Here is a 16,100-nt window from a genome sequence, read left to right as displayed (position 1 = left end):
CTGCCTTTATCAACTTTGTTTGAATTTGAGTTGGTGCTTTATAGCTGGTCTTAGGCGTTGGAATCTACAAAAAGCAGACCGGAGAAGATCAAAATAGTTTGCCATATTTGGCCAGGCGATAGAGGATAACGAACTAATACAAAAGTATAACAAGCTATTTTCCAAACCTGTCTCTCCAGAGCTTAGAGTGATGTTTTGCGACTGCACAGGGCAGAATAATGTTTATTCATGGGATTTGAACTTTAAACGGCCATTCGAGGTCTCATGACGGTAAATTCAACCCTAGAAGGAGTAGAGTTAAGGGAAAACAGACAAACTAGTTTAAGCTCAAAGTTTTCATCTGTTCTTGTGTGTAGAAGTTTTGTAAATGTGATTCTATTCTTTTGTAGAAGTCTGAGCATTTGTAATCAAAGAAGAGAGTGTTAAGTGTAGCAAGGATTGCTTATAACTATAGAAGCAAAGCTACAAGTAGAATGAAGCATTTTCGGACGCTTTAACATCTCAAGATGTTAGTTTATGTCAGGTTTTTATGTGGGATTTGGAGATAGGGTTAATTAATTGGCTTTTGTAAAGGGAAAGCAACGTGGAATAGTTGGGGAGCGAAGGAGCTAATATTAGGGGACATGACTTCACAAGATTTGGGAAAATTCTAAATAAGGGCCCGAAGTAGGCTAATTTTCTCAAAAGAGTGTCCGAAGTGAATCTTGTGTCAAATAAAGACCTGAAATAACCACATCTGTCTCAAATAAGAATCTCACCTCGCCGGCCAACCAAATGTGAATTTTCCGGCTATCATAATGTGGGTATTTTTGTCATAAAAATATATATGAATAGAAAAATATAAGCCCTAAAATTCAGAAAAACAAATTTCTTTGTTGTCTTCTTTCCTTCCCATCTTCTTCGTTACTGTCACACCCCAAATACTACAAAGAATGGGGATGACACGGCCGTCCTTCTTTACAAAGGACGCAGCCTCAAACACAACCAACAAACTGATATTAACTTATATATATAAATATCAGATAAACCTCGAAATTGGTTACAACATCAGAGTTTCTATAATCCATTAAAAAGAGAAAAGAGATATACGTTAAAAAAACTCAAACGATCCAACCACTAGTAAGGATCATTTTGCACCACTTCCTTAAACCATACCAAAAACAAAATAGAACTCCCCAAAATTTCCCACGACGGTGCACTCGCTCTATTCGCCACTAGCTGAGGAACCCGAAAAGATTAAAGGAGGAATGGGATGAGCAACCACAGCTCAAAGAGTAGTACATATCTTCTAAGCAGATCGAACAACCACTATGCATGTATACAAAACAATACCAAACTTCATAAGCCAACTCAATATATAAAATAAGTATTGAATCTTATTAGAGTTATTTCTTATCATCAAGATTTATAGTAATATGGAAAACTTATTTGAATCGCCATCAAAATTCAAGTATCAATGGTCGAATCCATTGAATAATCTCCATCAAAAACACATATCAATGGTCTATCCATTGATCAATCTGTTGCTCAATAACTAACCATGGTCACGACACAACGCCTTGTGACAAGGCGACCAAGATTCTCCCCTTGGCAAGGCCTCCACCTACAAAGCCGTGGCTAGGCCCAGAAGGATATCCTAAACCTGGTATGCATACCCCAAAAATCCCTCACTGGGTTCACAGTCATATTGAGCATAAATAACCATTATCCAATACCAGAAATCCAATCCAAAAATCAATATCTTAAACCAAACAAATAACATTTTGCAACATAGCCCATCATCCATTTCATGTCCGTTTCTCAAATCATCATAAACCTTTCCATAAATCAGTCGCAAAGCAATTTCATGTATGTTTCTCCACAAACCTTGTATAACATGTTTTTCAAACATTCACAATCAACCAAAGAGTAGCAATTGCTTGATCTGGCTTTTATGCAATAAAAATGCTCTTCTTGATTCAATATATATATACATACATACTTCAAGACATGATTTTATAAAACCAAAGAAAATATAGTACCACTCACCTTATCGTCTACGACCAAACGACAAACGATACTTGTATTGTCGAATTCAAAGCCCTATTAAATAACCGAAGAATAATGTTAAAATCTAATAAAATTCTATCTCGACTACAAAATGACTAAGTTACGCCTTAACCCTGACAAAAGGACTTATGTGCGCTAACAAGTCGCATAACCAAAGCGATTGTTCAAGCCATTCGCAACATGAAGTTTAAGCGCAAAACTTGATTGAGCCTTAACTTTCTCTTCCGAACCCCGATCTGAACGTACTTATAGTCAATAGAGAGCCCTTGACACATATTACAAGAATCCTAAATGGGCCATCCCAAAATCAAGCCGAAAAATTACAAAGTACAGGCCCAAAGCTGCTGGACGCGTACTGTTCACTGTGCGCGGGAAACTTTGAAATTTTATTTCGGGCAAACCATAAGCTCAAATCACGATCCGTAAAATCCCACGGCTCCACAACACCCTAAATTACCATTCTTACAAAAATACGCGGCTCAACGACTCCAAAATTAGACTTCGCCGCTCGATTTTCCAAAAATTCCGAATTTGAGTCCTAAATCCAAAAATTACTTCAATCGGACAAACAAGGGGCTTGATCTCTTACCAGGTTATGGAGTCGAGTTGGCTTGGCGAGGCATCCGAGGCGTGCACGTGCCAAAACTTATTTCCTTTATTCCCTTTTCTCTTCTTCTTCTTCTCCTTCTTTTTCTTATCTTTTTGGTCTAGGAAACTCTCCGTTTCTGTTTAACCGAACCCTCTCCCCTCTACTTTTTGCTTTAATGACTTTTCGGTTTCTTTTTCAGTTTCTTCTTTTGGGGCATTTGCAACTTCTTTTGCTGTTACTTCTTTTGGGGCCCACTAGCCTAATGTTACAGTTACCTTTGGAGATCACCAATGGCCTCCGACACCATACGCGCAACCTGGGTCACCATGGTCCATCACCACCGGATCTCTTCAGATACTTCTTGACCGGCATCAGATTCACCTCCAGATCTCTAACAGGTAGCTTCCGGGGATTAGGTCGTTGAAGTGCAACTGACGAGCTTTCCACCTCCTCAACACCTTCGTGCACGAGATCCTTACCAGCCTTTCTCAGTCTTCAAGGATGTGGCAGATGGCCGCAGCAAAGACCTTCATGTTCCAGGCAGAGATCAACTATCTCCTAAGCTTGATTACCAACACTTTCTGCAACAACAAGGAGTTCCTTCGTGAACTAATCCACAACTGATCTCATGTACGTCTCTCTCTGCTTCCTTTCGTTTATTTATTAGTGCTTGTCCGTGATTGTATCCGTGCCCTGCATTGCATTGAGGTCGCTTAGTGAATGGGACACCTGGTGTGGAACGAGTTTGAATGTTAAAAGATTAGGAACTAGTCATTTTGAAAGTTGATAGCTCGTAGATTGGTCAAATTTACTATCGTCTTGAATTACTTGCATCGACTTGGGAAGAACTAATCAGTTATAATGGAAGTCCGTAATATTCAGTCATAGACCAAGACACAGTTGTCCCCTGCGTCTTCAGGCCCTTGAACGAATTTCTGACTTTGGTGTATAGCTGTTAACTACTGCTCTGGCTCCTTGTTTTAAGCGGATCTTGTGAGTAACCTGGGATCGCAAGGCCTGGGACCAAGGAATATATGGAATCATTGCAAGCCGGTGCTGTTGTTAGCATGATTGGATAATTTGATGTTGAGTTTTACGCAGCTTACCTCGTGACTGAGAAAGTTATTGTGACCATTAAGCACAATGACGACTAGAAACAATTCTGGGAATCGCAGGCTAAAGTTTCCTTTACTCTCACAAGGGACGTCAGTAGAGAGCAACTTGGCAGAGGAACCAAAGTCACACCGTTCCTCAAGGAGGATGAGGTAGGATACTTTCCAATCTTCATTTGAATTATGTAGCATTTGTGTGCTTTTAGCAGAGTAACATAGTGGTCAATCGGTCACTGAGTATAGTTGATGTTAAGTTGGATTATTTGGAGGAGAGAAAAATCAAGGACCTTGTGAAGAAGCATTTCGACTTACTCAGTTACCCCATTTATGAATATGCTATGGGGCAATTGAAGGAATATGATGGGAAGAAGCTGGTCTCAGTCCCTAATGAGGGACTGAAACTTGACGACAAGACCGAAGAGGAGAAGAAAAAGGAGTCTTGCAAGAACCTGTGCAAGAACATTAAGGACATTCTCCGGGACAAGGTGGAAAAGGTTGTCATCTCCGACAGAATTGTGGTCTCGTCTTGCTGCCTGGTGACTAGAGAGTATGGGAGGCAAACATAAAAAGAATCGTGAAAGCTCAGGCCCTCAGAGACAACTGCATGGGCTCCTACATGTCGAGGAAGAAGATTATGGAAATTAATCTCGACAATGTAATCATGGAGGAGTTGAGGAAGATACCTGAGGCCGATAAGAATGACAAGTCGAGGAAGAGAATATTCACTAAAAATTTTATAAATCAAGATGTATCTTTTGGATTGGGAGAAGTGATAATTATGCCAAGCTCTATCTATTGATGTTTACATATCTTCCACCTTGTGAATTAGTGGTGCACTTACTGAAGTTCCCTATATCTATTTACCTGAGGACCTTAATAATTGTTTTTCATCACATCTGTAGCATCGATTCTCCATTTGTAATTTTTCAGATTTTGGCTTATTTGACAAAGAAATCACATTAACACAAACAATAAGGTGAACCAATTATGAGTTGTTCATTTGTTGACATTGCCCGAAGCTAGCTTTTTCTTTGTCTCTGTACCTTTCTTGAATTCTTCAATATTAGTAACTTGGACCAAAGCGAGAATGCCCAGAAATGAGCGGAGCAGCGCAAGACAGTTTGTGTATGAGCAGTAGCAACGGCAACAATCAAATATGTTATTGCCAGAGAAAGCAAAACTTGGATACAAAGAAACTTAAAATTGTACAAACCGACATTGAGCTCCTATCTGAATCAGTGAAACTCAGTTGGGAACTCCAGCCTATATACTGTCTATCTAGGCAATTATATAACCCCATATTATTCCTTCCGGTAACATACATTCAAGGATGACCCCATATGTAACTATAAATAGACCAAGACCGTGATGGACTACTCCCCACAACTAAATGACAGAATGTCCCGATAATCTTATAACCCCATAATGGACGCTTTTGGTTTGCTGGCCACGGGTGTGCAAGCGACTGGCGATCCACCATTGGCAAGGACTAATTGATCTCTTTTTACATCTTCCTACTCAAATTACACGATAATGTTGGGTTGATCATTGCAAGGGTGCGCTCTACTGCCAATCTGAGCATCTATCTCATAAGTTGACAGCAACCACCTCTGAAACAATTCAATTAACATAGGTAAAAACAGAGTTGCATGCCAACAGAAGGCACACATTTCACAAAACTCATTAGTATCATTAATTGTGCCAAGCAGAAAAAATTCAAAAGCAGTTTAAGTGGAAACCATATTAAAAACCACTACTGAGGGTCTACAACAATATAAGAGAATTTCAAGCAAATCATAATCGAAATAGTATGAATCCCCAGACCAAAAACAAATAAAATACTCAAATGTGTCTGTGTGAGTTGTGTTTGCCGCGAGCACATGTGGCATATCCTCAAAATCTGGGCTTGGAATTAAATGTTTATTTTTTGGCAGAAAACAGAACCACATAAATGATATAGGCATGAACACGGTCAGATCGAGATGTTTAAAGCCAAAAGACAAGTAATTAGTCCTCCAGGATAAGAAGCTCAAAGATAGACAAGTTAGGGCGAGGATATTGCCCATACCCCATTAAATGTTTTCTGCTTTTCTTAATTCAGTCATTTCCTGGTTAATTTGGAATTGCTAATGCGAGATTCTTGATTTGCCTCCAATTCATTCCATACGCCAGAAGCCTTGAACTAGTCCGCTTCACACATTCACTCTTTAACCTTGACAGTTTAGCTGTTTCTCACTAAATCTTAAAGGTCTTATAGTTCATATAAAACTTCTGTCTAATTATCAACTGGAACTCTAGTTCTAAGAAATACAGGCATCACAAATTGCTAACAGAGCCTTAACTCCTGGTTGAGGAAGTGACCAACAAAAGAGGTCCCAAAATCTGGAAGAGCAGAAGAGCACATACTATTTTAACTTCTATATGACCCTTATAATAAGACGCATATTTTTCAATTTCTGCACATGATCAGAGGTGTTCCGGTCAGAGACACTGCCAATAAAATTGCATACCTGTTAGTATAAAATGCAGATGAATGAAACTGCCAACATAAGAAGCTTCGACTCCACATTTAGGATGCAAAGACCACTGGTTGAGCAAGAGAGAGTAATTATGAAGAAAGAGAGTGGGTGAGTGAGAACGCAGCAATTGTAAAGGAAGGAAGAAGATGGGAACATACGAAGACTGGGAAAGGCCGGTGAGGGCAGTGAGGGTCTCGTGCACATAGGTGTTGAGGAGGTTGAAGGAGCTAGTCGCACTAAATTGGCGGTGAATCCGACACCGATCAAGAAGTATCTGAAGAGATACGGCGGTGATGGTGAACTAGGTCGCGCGTATGGCATCGGAGATCATGGATCATGGGTGTTCTCCGAAGGTAATGAAGAAGATGGGAAGAAAAGAAGAAAACAAAGTAATTTGTTGTTTTTCTGAATTTTAGGGTTTATATTTTTCTACTTGTACATCTTTTTATGACAAAAATACCCAGTTCCAATGGCCGGAAAAATAACATTTGACCAGCCGGTGAGGTGAGGTCCTTATTTGAGACAGATGTGGTCACTTCAGGTCCTTATCTAAAACAAGATCCACTCCGTGCCTTCTTTTGAGAAAATGGCCCCATTTCGGGTCCTTATTTGTAATTTTCCCCAAGATTTTGTGGGAAGAGACTTTTATTATCGATGGGTGTTGGGAAGGATGAATTCTACTACAAGGGAGATAAGACAAATAACATGTTCATCAAAGCTCTATTCGTTTCATAGAAAACAATTTCCAGGAAAATGTTTTTCGAATTTTATAGCGTTCATTTCATGAAAAATGAACTAACGAAGGAAGACAACCATCATCGGAAAAAGTCTTCTAAAATAGGGGGAAATGATTTTCACTTTTCAAGTGGGGAAAAATATTTTCTTTATTCACTCTCTTTTATCTAACACTATCCTTTTAAAGTCGAATTTTTAATTCTTTTTTTCTTTCTTTTTTTTTTTTCGCTTTTTCTCGACAAGTTCCCAGCCGCGGCAAATATTGATTAACATCCCCTCCTCACAATGTTGGACAACAAGCCACTCTTCTTGACCATCACATATTCAATGACCCTTCAAGGAAAACCTACTGTAGGGACAACTTGTAGTGAGGAGTTACCAATATTTGCTCATTTTTAGTGTAAAATCATTAGTATTCCTTAATAGCAGGGAAGAAATATATTCACTCGCAATAAGCGGGTGAGACTTGGATAGACCGTTAAGTGAAAATAAGGAATATAGTCTTATTGGGCATCTCGCTGGGGGACTACTGGGAACACCCCTTGTCGGGTGGAAACACCCTCTTGGCCACCACCTTGGGCCAATCAACTAGTCGGTAGCTCAAGGCCCCCTGGTTGATTGGCTAACATCCCTTTCTCATGACGTCGGACAAGCCACTCTTTTAGACCATCCGCGGCCTAAGACTTACACAGCTGGCATTCCTTGCTTCCCACGTATGACGAGAGACTTCAACACTATTCCTAGAGACTTAAGCTCTTTTATATTTTGTTGGTAAAAGATATTTTTAACGCATACGCACGATTGAACAGCACAAACTCATACTCTACACACCCTGCGTTATTTATTGACGAAAAAGCTTCACGTGTCCTTGACGAACGAATTTTCCCCCTTCATAATTGTTCGTGCCTAATCCATTTATCAATTTTAATAGGAAGGAGTCAAGTATCTTGGGGACCAAGGCCCCTTTCAGCCATTTTCACGGTAAAAGTCAGAAAAGTGTCAGATTATGTCGGAGACCAAGTATTCTTTCAGCCCTTTTCTTGATTATAGTCAGACTTGGTGTTCCTATCCTGCATCCTTATGGTGCCCAAGTCTACATATGGCTATAGACGTATGCTCGGAAACAAACACGTTAGCCGGCTTCACTACAACTCTGCTATCTCCATAGAGACGAAGCAAAGCCTGGATCATTCTTTTTCCTCTCTATGGAGACCGAAAGTAACCGACTTCATATATCCTTTCTGCCATTACCGGCTCAAGGCCACATGATACCCATGATAGACATCGCCAAAGCCTTTGCGACTCGGGGCGCAAAAATCACCGTCATCACCTCCCCTGCCTTTGCGGTCATTTTTTCGAAGCAGATCGAAAGAGCCAATCAGTTGGGTTTGGAATTCCACGTCCAAACCGTCAAATTCCCATCGACTGAGGTAGGGATGCCAGAAGGTTGGGAGAATACTGATGCAACGGCTTACAGCCAAAATCTGCCCAAATTCGCTGAGGCCGTGAGCTTGCTCCGGGAACCGGTCTTGCATATCCTGGAAAAACATAGACCGAATTGTCTAGTAGCAGATTTTTCCTTTCCATGGGCTACCGACGTTGCCGCTCGGTTGAAAATTCCCAGGCTAGTCTTTGGAGGGACAAGTATCATTGCTATGTGCGCGGAGGAAGTTATCGCACGACATCAACCACACAAGGGAGTTTCGTGTGATTCAGAAACTTTCCTTATGCCTCACCTCCCTGGAGATATAAAGCTGACAAGGAATCAGCTGGCGGAGTATATAAGACGACCAGTTGAAAATTATATTACCAAGCATGCAGGAAAAGCGTTAGAAGCAGGGGTAAAGAGTTTCGGAAGCATTTTCAACAGCTTTTATGAACTCGAAAAGGATTATGCCGATTTTTACAGGAATTTCTTGGGAAGGAAGGCCTGGCATGTCGGTCCAGTCTCGCTCTGCAATAGCGATACTGCAGATAAAGTGCAGAGGGGTAAGGAAGCATCCATCAGCAGGCACGAATGCTTAAGATGGCTAGATTCGAAAATGCCCAACTCGGTTGTCTACGTGTGTTTCGGCAGCTTGACAAGATTCAGTTCTCAACAGCTGGTGGAAATCGCGAAGGGGCTTGAGGCATCTCAACAAGATTTCTTATGGATTGTGAAGGGAGATAAAAGTCAAGAACAAGATTGGCTACCAGAAGGGTTTGAAGAAAGAATGGATGGGAAAGGCCTAATCATAAGAGGGTGGGCACCCCAACTGTTGATTCTCGATCATGAGTCGATCGGAGGATTCGTGACTCATTGCGGATGGAACTCGACGCTGGAAAGCATATCTGCCGGTGTGCCAATGGTCACGTGGCCAATGTTTGCCGATCAATTCTATAATGAAAAGTTGGTTGTTCAAGTGCTAGGGATCGGGGCCAGCATTGGATCTAAATCGTTCGCCATGTTTGGAGAAGGTGCCGACTTAGTAAGCAGAGATGACATCGACAAGGTGGTGAGACGGGTTATGGCGGGTGAAGAGGCAGAGGTCATGAGAAGAAGGGCGAAAGTGATTCGCGAAATGGCCAGGAAGGCTGTTGCGGAAGGTGGATCATCTGACTCAGATTTGACTTCGCTAATCGAAGAACTCAAGCAGCACAAAGCTGCTCGCGAATCAAAATAAAGCCTAGTCTAGTGTATCGTTATGTTTTAGTCCTGAATCTTTCCTCCTTTCTTTTGTTGCGTTAGATGATCAATAAAGAATATGTCACGCCATGCTTTCATATTACGAGTGACTGATGTATTGTTCAATTCCGGCATTATTGCCTAACGTCGTTGGTGTTTGATGCAATACCTTTACCGATAAAAGACGAAATGCTATTTGGGTGAGAAAAGCGGTGCCCTTGCTGTCTGCACGAACGAAAATGGAAATACAGACGGTTCTGTTTAGGAAAATTGTTTATGTGGCTGAGAATTAGCTTGCTGCTGCTGCAGTTGGAAGGAGACATGAACACGTTTCTAGCTTCATAGACCACGTATTATTATTTAGAAATTCTAATGGGAGGCCTGTCTTGTGTAAATGGTCATGCTTGACGTCTCTACTTGTAACTCTAAGGTTTCCAATGAGCTAGGTTCCCTCGTGCTATTGCAGAATTCGACAAGTAAACTAGTTACCTCTTTCGATGATTGGCCTATGCCTTGCACGCTTGCGGGAGGAGATTATGTGATCTTGAGTAGAAGGCATACACATTCCACTCATCTTTTTCTTAATCCCTCCAAATATTGACTCAGCTTTTTTGTTCTCCTTTGCTATCCCAAAGTTCTTGGCGAACAAGGAATCTGGCCGCCATTCAATTCGCGATTTTTACAAGACATCTAAAGCATAGAAGAAACCAAACCTAATCTCTCTCATTACCTTTTTCTGTACTCCCAAACCCCTCCTTATCATATCACCGGAAAAGCGAGGTATCTTTTAAAAATGATTATACCTTTTTTTTTTGGCATCAATGGTGCAATGGTATTGTCACGACCTAATTTTCAGGTGCACCACCTAAAACTAGATTAATGGACTACCAAGTTTTTAACTTAGCTCAGACTCTCCCAAGCCCATACCAATTCGCGACTTAAGGTTCAAGTTTTTTTTTAACATGCAAGAGGTTATTAATTAAGAGTCGCAACTAATCGGTTTATGATAAGTCGATTAGACACATAAGTAAAATAAATGGAGATTTATTTTATTTCTACGAACCAGAAACTAAGGGTACGGGAACTTTGTTACACTAAAATTTTCTAATGCCCTTTCAGTACCATTTCTTTTAATTTTCAAAATATTTTTGCATGCAGCTTGGACTTATTTTAACCTAAATCACAATTATGCAAAAATGTGATCACCCAGATGCTCAAGCATTCAATAAATAAATTGCATCACACAAAGCAAACAATTTTTTTTGGGTTTTCTTGAAAATTAGAATTCTTTTATAAAAATGCATTTCTTAACTAAATGACTTAATCTTATTAATATGCAAATTCTAATTAAATTGGTCTATTATGCAAACTAGTTATTATGCACCTCATGACCTAACTTCACTAATGAACAAATTCTGATTAATGATCCTATTATGTGAACTAGTTAACACGCGCCTAGATTTTTGTATTTTTTGTATTTTTTTATTTGAAGTTCAAAATTAATAAAAACCCTAATTAAACTATTTAAAAATGGATAATTTTCTAATTTATTCTAGGGATTAATTTGACTTAAACCCTATCATATCTTAGAAAACTATTTTTTGAAAAATGAAATAATTAAATTGGTTGAACATTATCTAAAAAATTAATTTAGGTCCAACCCTAACTTATTTCTAAAAATGCAATCCTAAAAATGTAATCCTAAGAAAATTCTAATTTTCTAAACATATATGTTTGATTTACTAAACCTATATGCTCATGCAAAAAAAAATTGTTTTCTGATTTTTTATATTTTAATTATTAAATAAATATTAAATCTAAACTATCAACAAAATTAAATGATTAAAATAATCGAAAAAATAACATGTTGTCTCACAAGTCAAATTAACAATTTCTAACCCTAATCATCACGACAAAGAGATCAAAATAATTAAAAATCTGATCCGAAGTCTTACAGATCAAATTAATAATTATAATGATTTAACAATTAAAATTCTACCAAAAAGCCCAAAAATTAATATAATTAAAAAAATAATCCAATGTCTCTCGGATAAATTAATAATTATATTAATTCCGAACGAAATCCCTGTAGATAATGCCTACAATATTTATTGACATCAAATATTACAACTTAAATAAATAAACTAAAAAAGAACAAAACAATGAGATAAAATGAAATAAAATAAGTAAAATAAAAAGAAAAAAATTAAACTACTTAAGGGGGCTCAAGGAAGACTGCAGCGTCGACGGGGAAGCGGATCGCAAGCGGAGGCGGTGCGGTGGCGCGGCGTCAGCGAGGTCAAGAGCAGCGGGCTTCGGCCGCCAAGCGAGTAGGGGCAGGGGCGACGTTCAGCGGCGGCGGAGGCGCTCAGGTGTCGCAGCTGTGGAGACACCGTCGCCGGAATTCAAGGGCGTTTGGTTTCACTGGTGCAGGCGCGGCAGAGGTGGCGAGGCGACTGAGTGGGGCTCAGACGGAGGTACAGGTGGAGGCGAGTGACGTCTGCAGAAGCGGAGGCGCGGGCAGAGGCGCTGTGACTGGCGGGCGGGTTGCTGCGGGTGCAGACGGAGAGGGCGTCGGGCGCTGGTGCAGTGGCGGGTGGCGCTCGGCAAGGTCAGGAGCGGCGGGCTTCATTGGAGCTCCGGCGTCGGGCTGGGCAGCAGCAGGTCGCGGGTGCAGAGGCACGGCGGTGGGCGTCGGAGGCGCGCGGCAGCGGCGTCGAGGGGTTGCTGCGTCGGCGGCAAGGCGCGGCGACGGTGCTTGCGGTGGCGCAGCGGCGAGTGGGCTTCGGGGGGGGGGGGGCGTCAACGAGCGAGATCGGCGCGTCGAGCTTTGCGGGGAGGACGCAGGCGACGGGTGCGGGAGGAAGAAGATGCACAGTGATTCTATTTTTTTCTTCTCTCCTCACCTGTCTCTCACGTCACTTCTCTCTCTCTCTCTCTCTCTCTCTCTCTCTCGCTGCACTCACGTCTCTTCTCTCTCACTGTTTCTTTCTTTTTCTTTTCTTGTGAGAGAAAGAAAAGACAAATGTTTTTTTTTTCTTTTGACCAAGATGGACAAAGCTTCTGACTCTTTTTTTCTCTCAATTTTTCATTCTCCCCCAGTTACGAAAAATAAAGCTCTTTTTTATACTGATTCCGAACAACTGTTTTGTATGACATTTCAAACTTCTATCTTCTATTGCATTAAATCAAGGATTCAAACCGGACCATGATTTCATAATCATCTCGATTTTACACCGATTCCTTCCATTTTATCAAAATCATTACCCTTTGCTCACCTAATTTTTAATTGTTTCTGCATTTATCAAAATCTGAATATCCATCAGAATTTCAATTTCCATACATAATCAATCAAATCAATTTCCTCCATTTTTTTTTCATTTTTCCTTTTATTTGTTCAAAATGCAATTTTATTTTTCCCAAATTAGGTGTCAACAGGTATAAATATACCTTTTTTTTTCCAAATGAAGAGGTTGCGGATCGATAGTCATAAATAATACTTTTTTTTTCCAAATGAAGAGGTTGTGGATCTTTTTAAAGTATGGCGCAATAAAATTGTCAAATTATGTTGGATGTCATGCCATGACTCTTATCCTCTTGATGCAAGAGACAAAATCTTAGCCGACCTAATTTGTATTATCATTAAAAAAAAAACTTGTATTATAAAATGGCAAATAAAACGCCTTAATTATTAAGGATCAGAATGTATTAGTTTGTACTGATTTGAGCATTTTTAGGTACATCCCTTGCTTTTAAGTTAACAAACAGTCAAGATAAAAGCTCTCCGACATTCTTATTGCTCCTATTGTCTAGTTGGAAGCGGGCTCAATTGTCTCAATTATGAAGAGAAAATCCACAATCTTTATCAATTTTGTTTGAATTTGAATTGGTGCATTTTAGCTGATCTTAGGCGTTAGAATCTACAGAAAGCGGACCGGAGAAGATTGGAACAATTTACCTTTTTTGGGCAGGCAATAGAAGATAAGGGACTACTGCAGAAGTATGACTAGCTATTTTGCAAACTTGTCGTGGCTGAGTTTTTTTTTTTTTTTTTTTTTTGAGCAAGTGCCGTGGCTAAGTTGATCAATATGAAATCTAAGCAATGGAATGTACGTAAGCTATAAATGCTTTTTGAAGAGAATCTAGTGCACGAAATTCTCAGTGTTCCACTTAGCCCGATTGCAGGAACTGATAAGCAGATATGGACTATGAATAAATCGGGATCTTACTTAGTCAAAAGTGAATATAACAAAATTTATACAGCAGACACCCATTATCACGCCCCGATCCTCGGGCATGCACACATCCTTCTACTTGGTCGATTTTATAATGCGATATCCCAAGACAATATATCGCCAACCATTTCCTTTTTATTTTTTTATTGCACATACGAAAGCAGTTATAAATCCCCTGACAATAAAACAGTGGGATAAAAAAGCAGGGCAATATTTTTCATATTGAAAATTCACAACCACACTTTTATACAAGTACCTCATAGTATATAATACACTACTATTCACAGAGATTTGATCTAACACTTATCCACATAAAAATTAGGTCTGACAAGACAGGATGGGATCTTAGTCCTTATTAAGGTCGTACTCGGGATCATCCTGATTCTCCTCTTATTCTTCTTCACTAAGTTCGTTTCCTTCAAGCTCTTCATCTTTTTCTAGCTCATTGTCCTCTTCTGGTTCCTCCTCCTCAAGCTCATCTACGGGCTTGAAATGGTTATACAATAACCATTGAGACTGCGTCTTGGCAAATTCTACCCCCTAAGACTCGATTAGTAAACCGAGACGCTAACCGGACTGCCTATGCACGCACGGGCCAGAGGACTTACTTTGGCTTTAGATTCCACCTGCATATTAGCACAATTCAAATAGGCACCCATCATAATATCACAGATCGAAACATCGATCAAATCGACTTAGTCGATTACATGTCAATCGGACCATTCACCGATCATTTCCATTTAATCAATCAATTCACAACATCAGATCATTCAATCATTGAATCACATTAAATCTACGCTCAGATCGAATCATTGATCAATCGATCTAGTCGATTACATGTCATCTCGACCCCTTTCTTGGTCGGCTCATCTCCTTTACTCAAGTTCACTGCTGAATTACGGCTCAACAAGCATAGCCTACACAGTCATATGAAATACTCAATCCCAATGCTAAATTGCAGCTCAGCGAGTACAACCTACTAAAACTTTAGCAATAATGCTGAATTACGGCTCAGCGGGCATGGCTTACTAATTCTTCGGCAATTAATGTTGAATTACGGCTCAGCGGCACAACCAATTCCAAATTCAGTGGTAATGCTGAATTACGACTCAGCGTGCACAACCTAGATTAGGTGGTAACCTATTGTCCAATGGACAACCATACTTTGATGGTAATGCTGAATTACGGCTCAACAAGCATAATCGATTCTAAATCCGGTGGTTTCCATGCCCTATTCCACACTGTTACACACCCATCATACATCATTTCATCTTTCAATAGTCTTCTCAATGTGACTAATAACCCTCACATGATTAATTACTCTCAGCCAAGGATTGTGTGCTTCACACTTAGAATCCTCAATCAAAATAATAATTGGCCTATTTCTCTCGTATTAATGATACTCGATAAAAATTTATCATGTGTCAGTACACGGCTGGCCTTAGCCAAAATATAATATTTTTCTTTCCATAACTCCAACATTTTCTGTAGTCCACTCAAATATTTTTGATATTATCAACCGATGCCTGGTTATTTTTCAATTAATAACCAACGATTATCCAATTAAAGAATAATTCTCACATTCACAAATAATTCAATTCAAAGACAAAATAAAGCTTAATTAAATAAATGGACCACACCACGAAAATCGGCATAAAATTCCGGTCGTCAGCTATCCCTGTCTAATTTTCGGAAAATAAATAAATAAATAAATTTTAAAAAATAATAATAAATAAATACTAAAAATCCAATTTAAGCCCGTAATGCCTAATTGAAGTCTGAGAAAGGTTGGAAAAAATCCCGAGATGCATTCAATAAATACTAGCACACGTCTATTCGCTAATTGCATAATTCAATTGCCTAACATGCATCACAATTATCTAATAATTACTAATCTATTATAATTTAACCACCTAGTTGCACTTAATTAAATCTAATCAACCCTTAAGCATAATTAACAAACTAAGAAAGTATTAGTGAGTAAAACTCACTTGTGCAAAGTGAAGACTGGAACACCACGACGACGGCGCGACAGCAATCGAACTTAGGCTCACGACAAACTTGGACCAGGCCAAGAAACCTTGCAAGCCCACAGCAAATGCTGGACTTAGACTAAACAGGCTTGGGCCTGCTGAAAAATGGACTGAACCAAGTGGGCTTTACTGAAAATTCTTGGGCTGGGCTTGAACACAACCT

At 39.7% G+C, this 16,100-nt stretch overlaps 1 protein-coding gene and 2 long non-coding RNA genes across 3 annotated transcripts; 2 read left to right on the top strand and 1 right to left on the bottom strand.

The window, feature by feature from the left end:
• The first annotated feature begins 2,942 nt into the window (after positions 1-2,942).
• Positions 2,943-4,559, top strand: LOC104418703. Its single transcript, XR_720729.3, has 2 exons — positions 2,943-3,268; positions 3,814-4,559. It is a non-coding gene; the product is annotated as an uncharacterized LOC104418703 (long non-coding RNA).
• A 336-nt stretch (positions 4,560-4,895) lies between these two features.
• LOC120288135 lies at positions 4,896-6,666 on the bottom strand. The gene is made up of 2 exons (XR_005546415.1): positions 6,261-6,666; positions 4,896-5,360 (listed from the first exon to the last, which is right to left on the bottom strand). It is a non-coding gene; the product is annotated as an uncharacterized LOC120288135 (long non-coding RNA).
• Positions 6,667-8,212: 1,546 nt separating this feature from the next.
• Positions 8,213-9,772, top strand: LOC104418701 (scopoletin glucosyltransferase). Its single transcript, XM_010030118.3, has one exon. It carries the CDS (start codon positions 8,270-8,272, stop codon positions 9,665-9,667), a length of 1,398 nt encoding a protein of 465 aa, XP_010028420.3. The 5' UTR covers positions 8,213-8,269; the 3' UTR covers positions 9,668-9,772.
• The last annotated feature ends 6,328 nt before the right edge of the window (positions 9,773-16,100 follow it).

This window comes from Eucalyptus grandis, chromosome 9 (genome assembly GCF_016545825.1).
Source record: "Eucalyptus grandis isolate ANBG69807.140 chromosome 9, ASM1654582v1, whole genome shotgun sequence".
In the NCBI taxonomy this organism is placed as follows: Eukaryota; Viridiplantae; Streptophyta; class Magnoliopsida; order Myrtales; family Myrtaceae; genus Eucalyptus; species Eucalyptus grandis.
The sequence above is the reverse complement of the archived record's forward strand: the minus strand, read 5'-3'. Positions and strand labels throughout refer to the sequence as shown.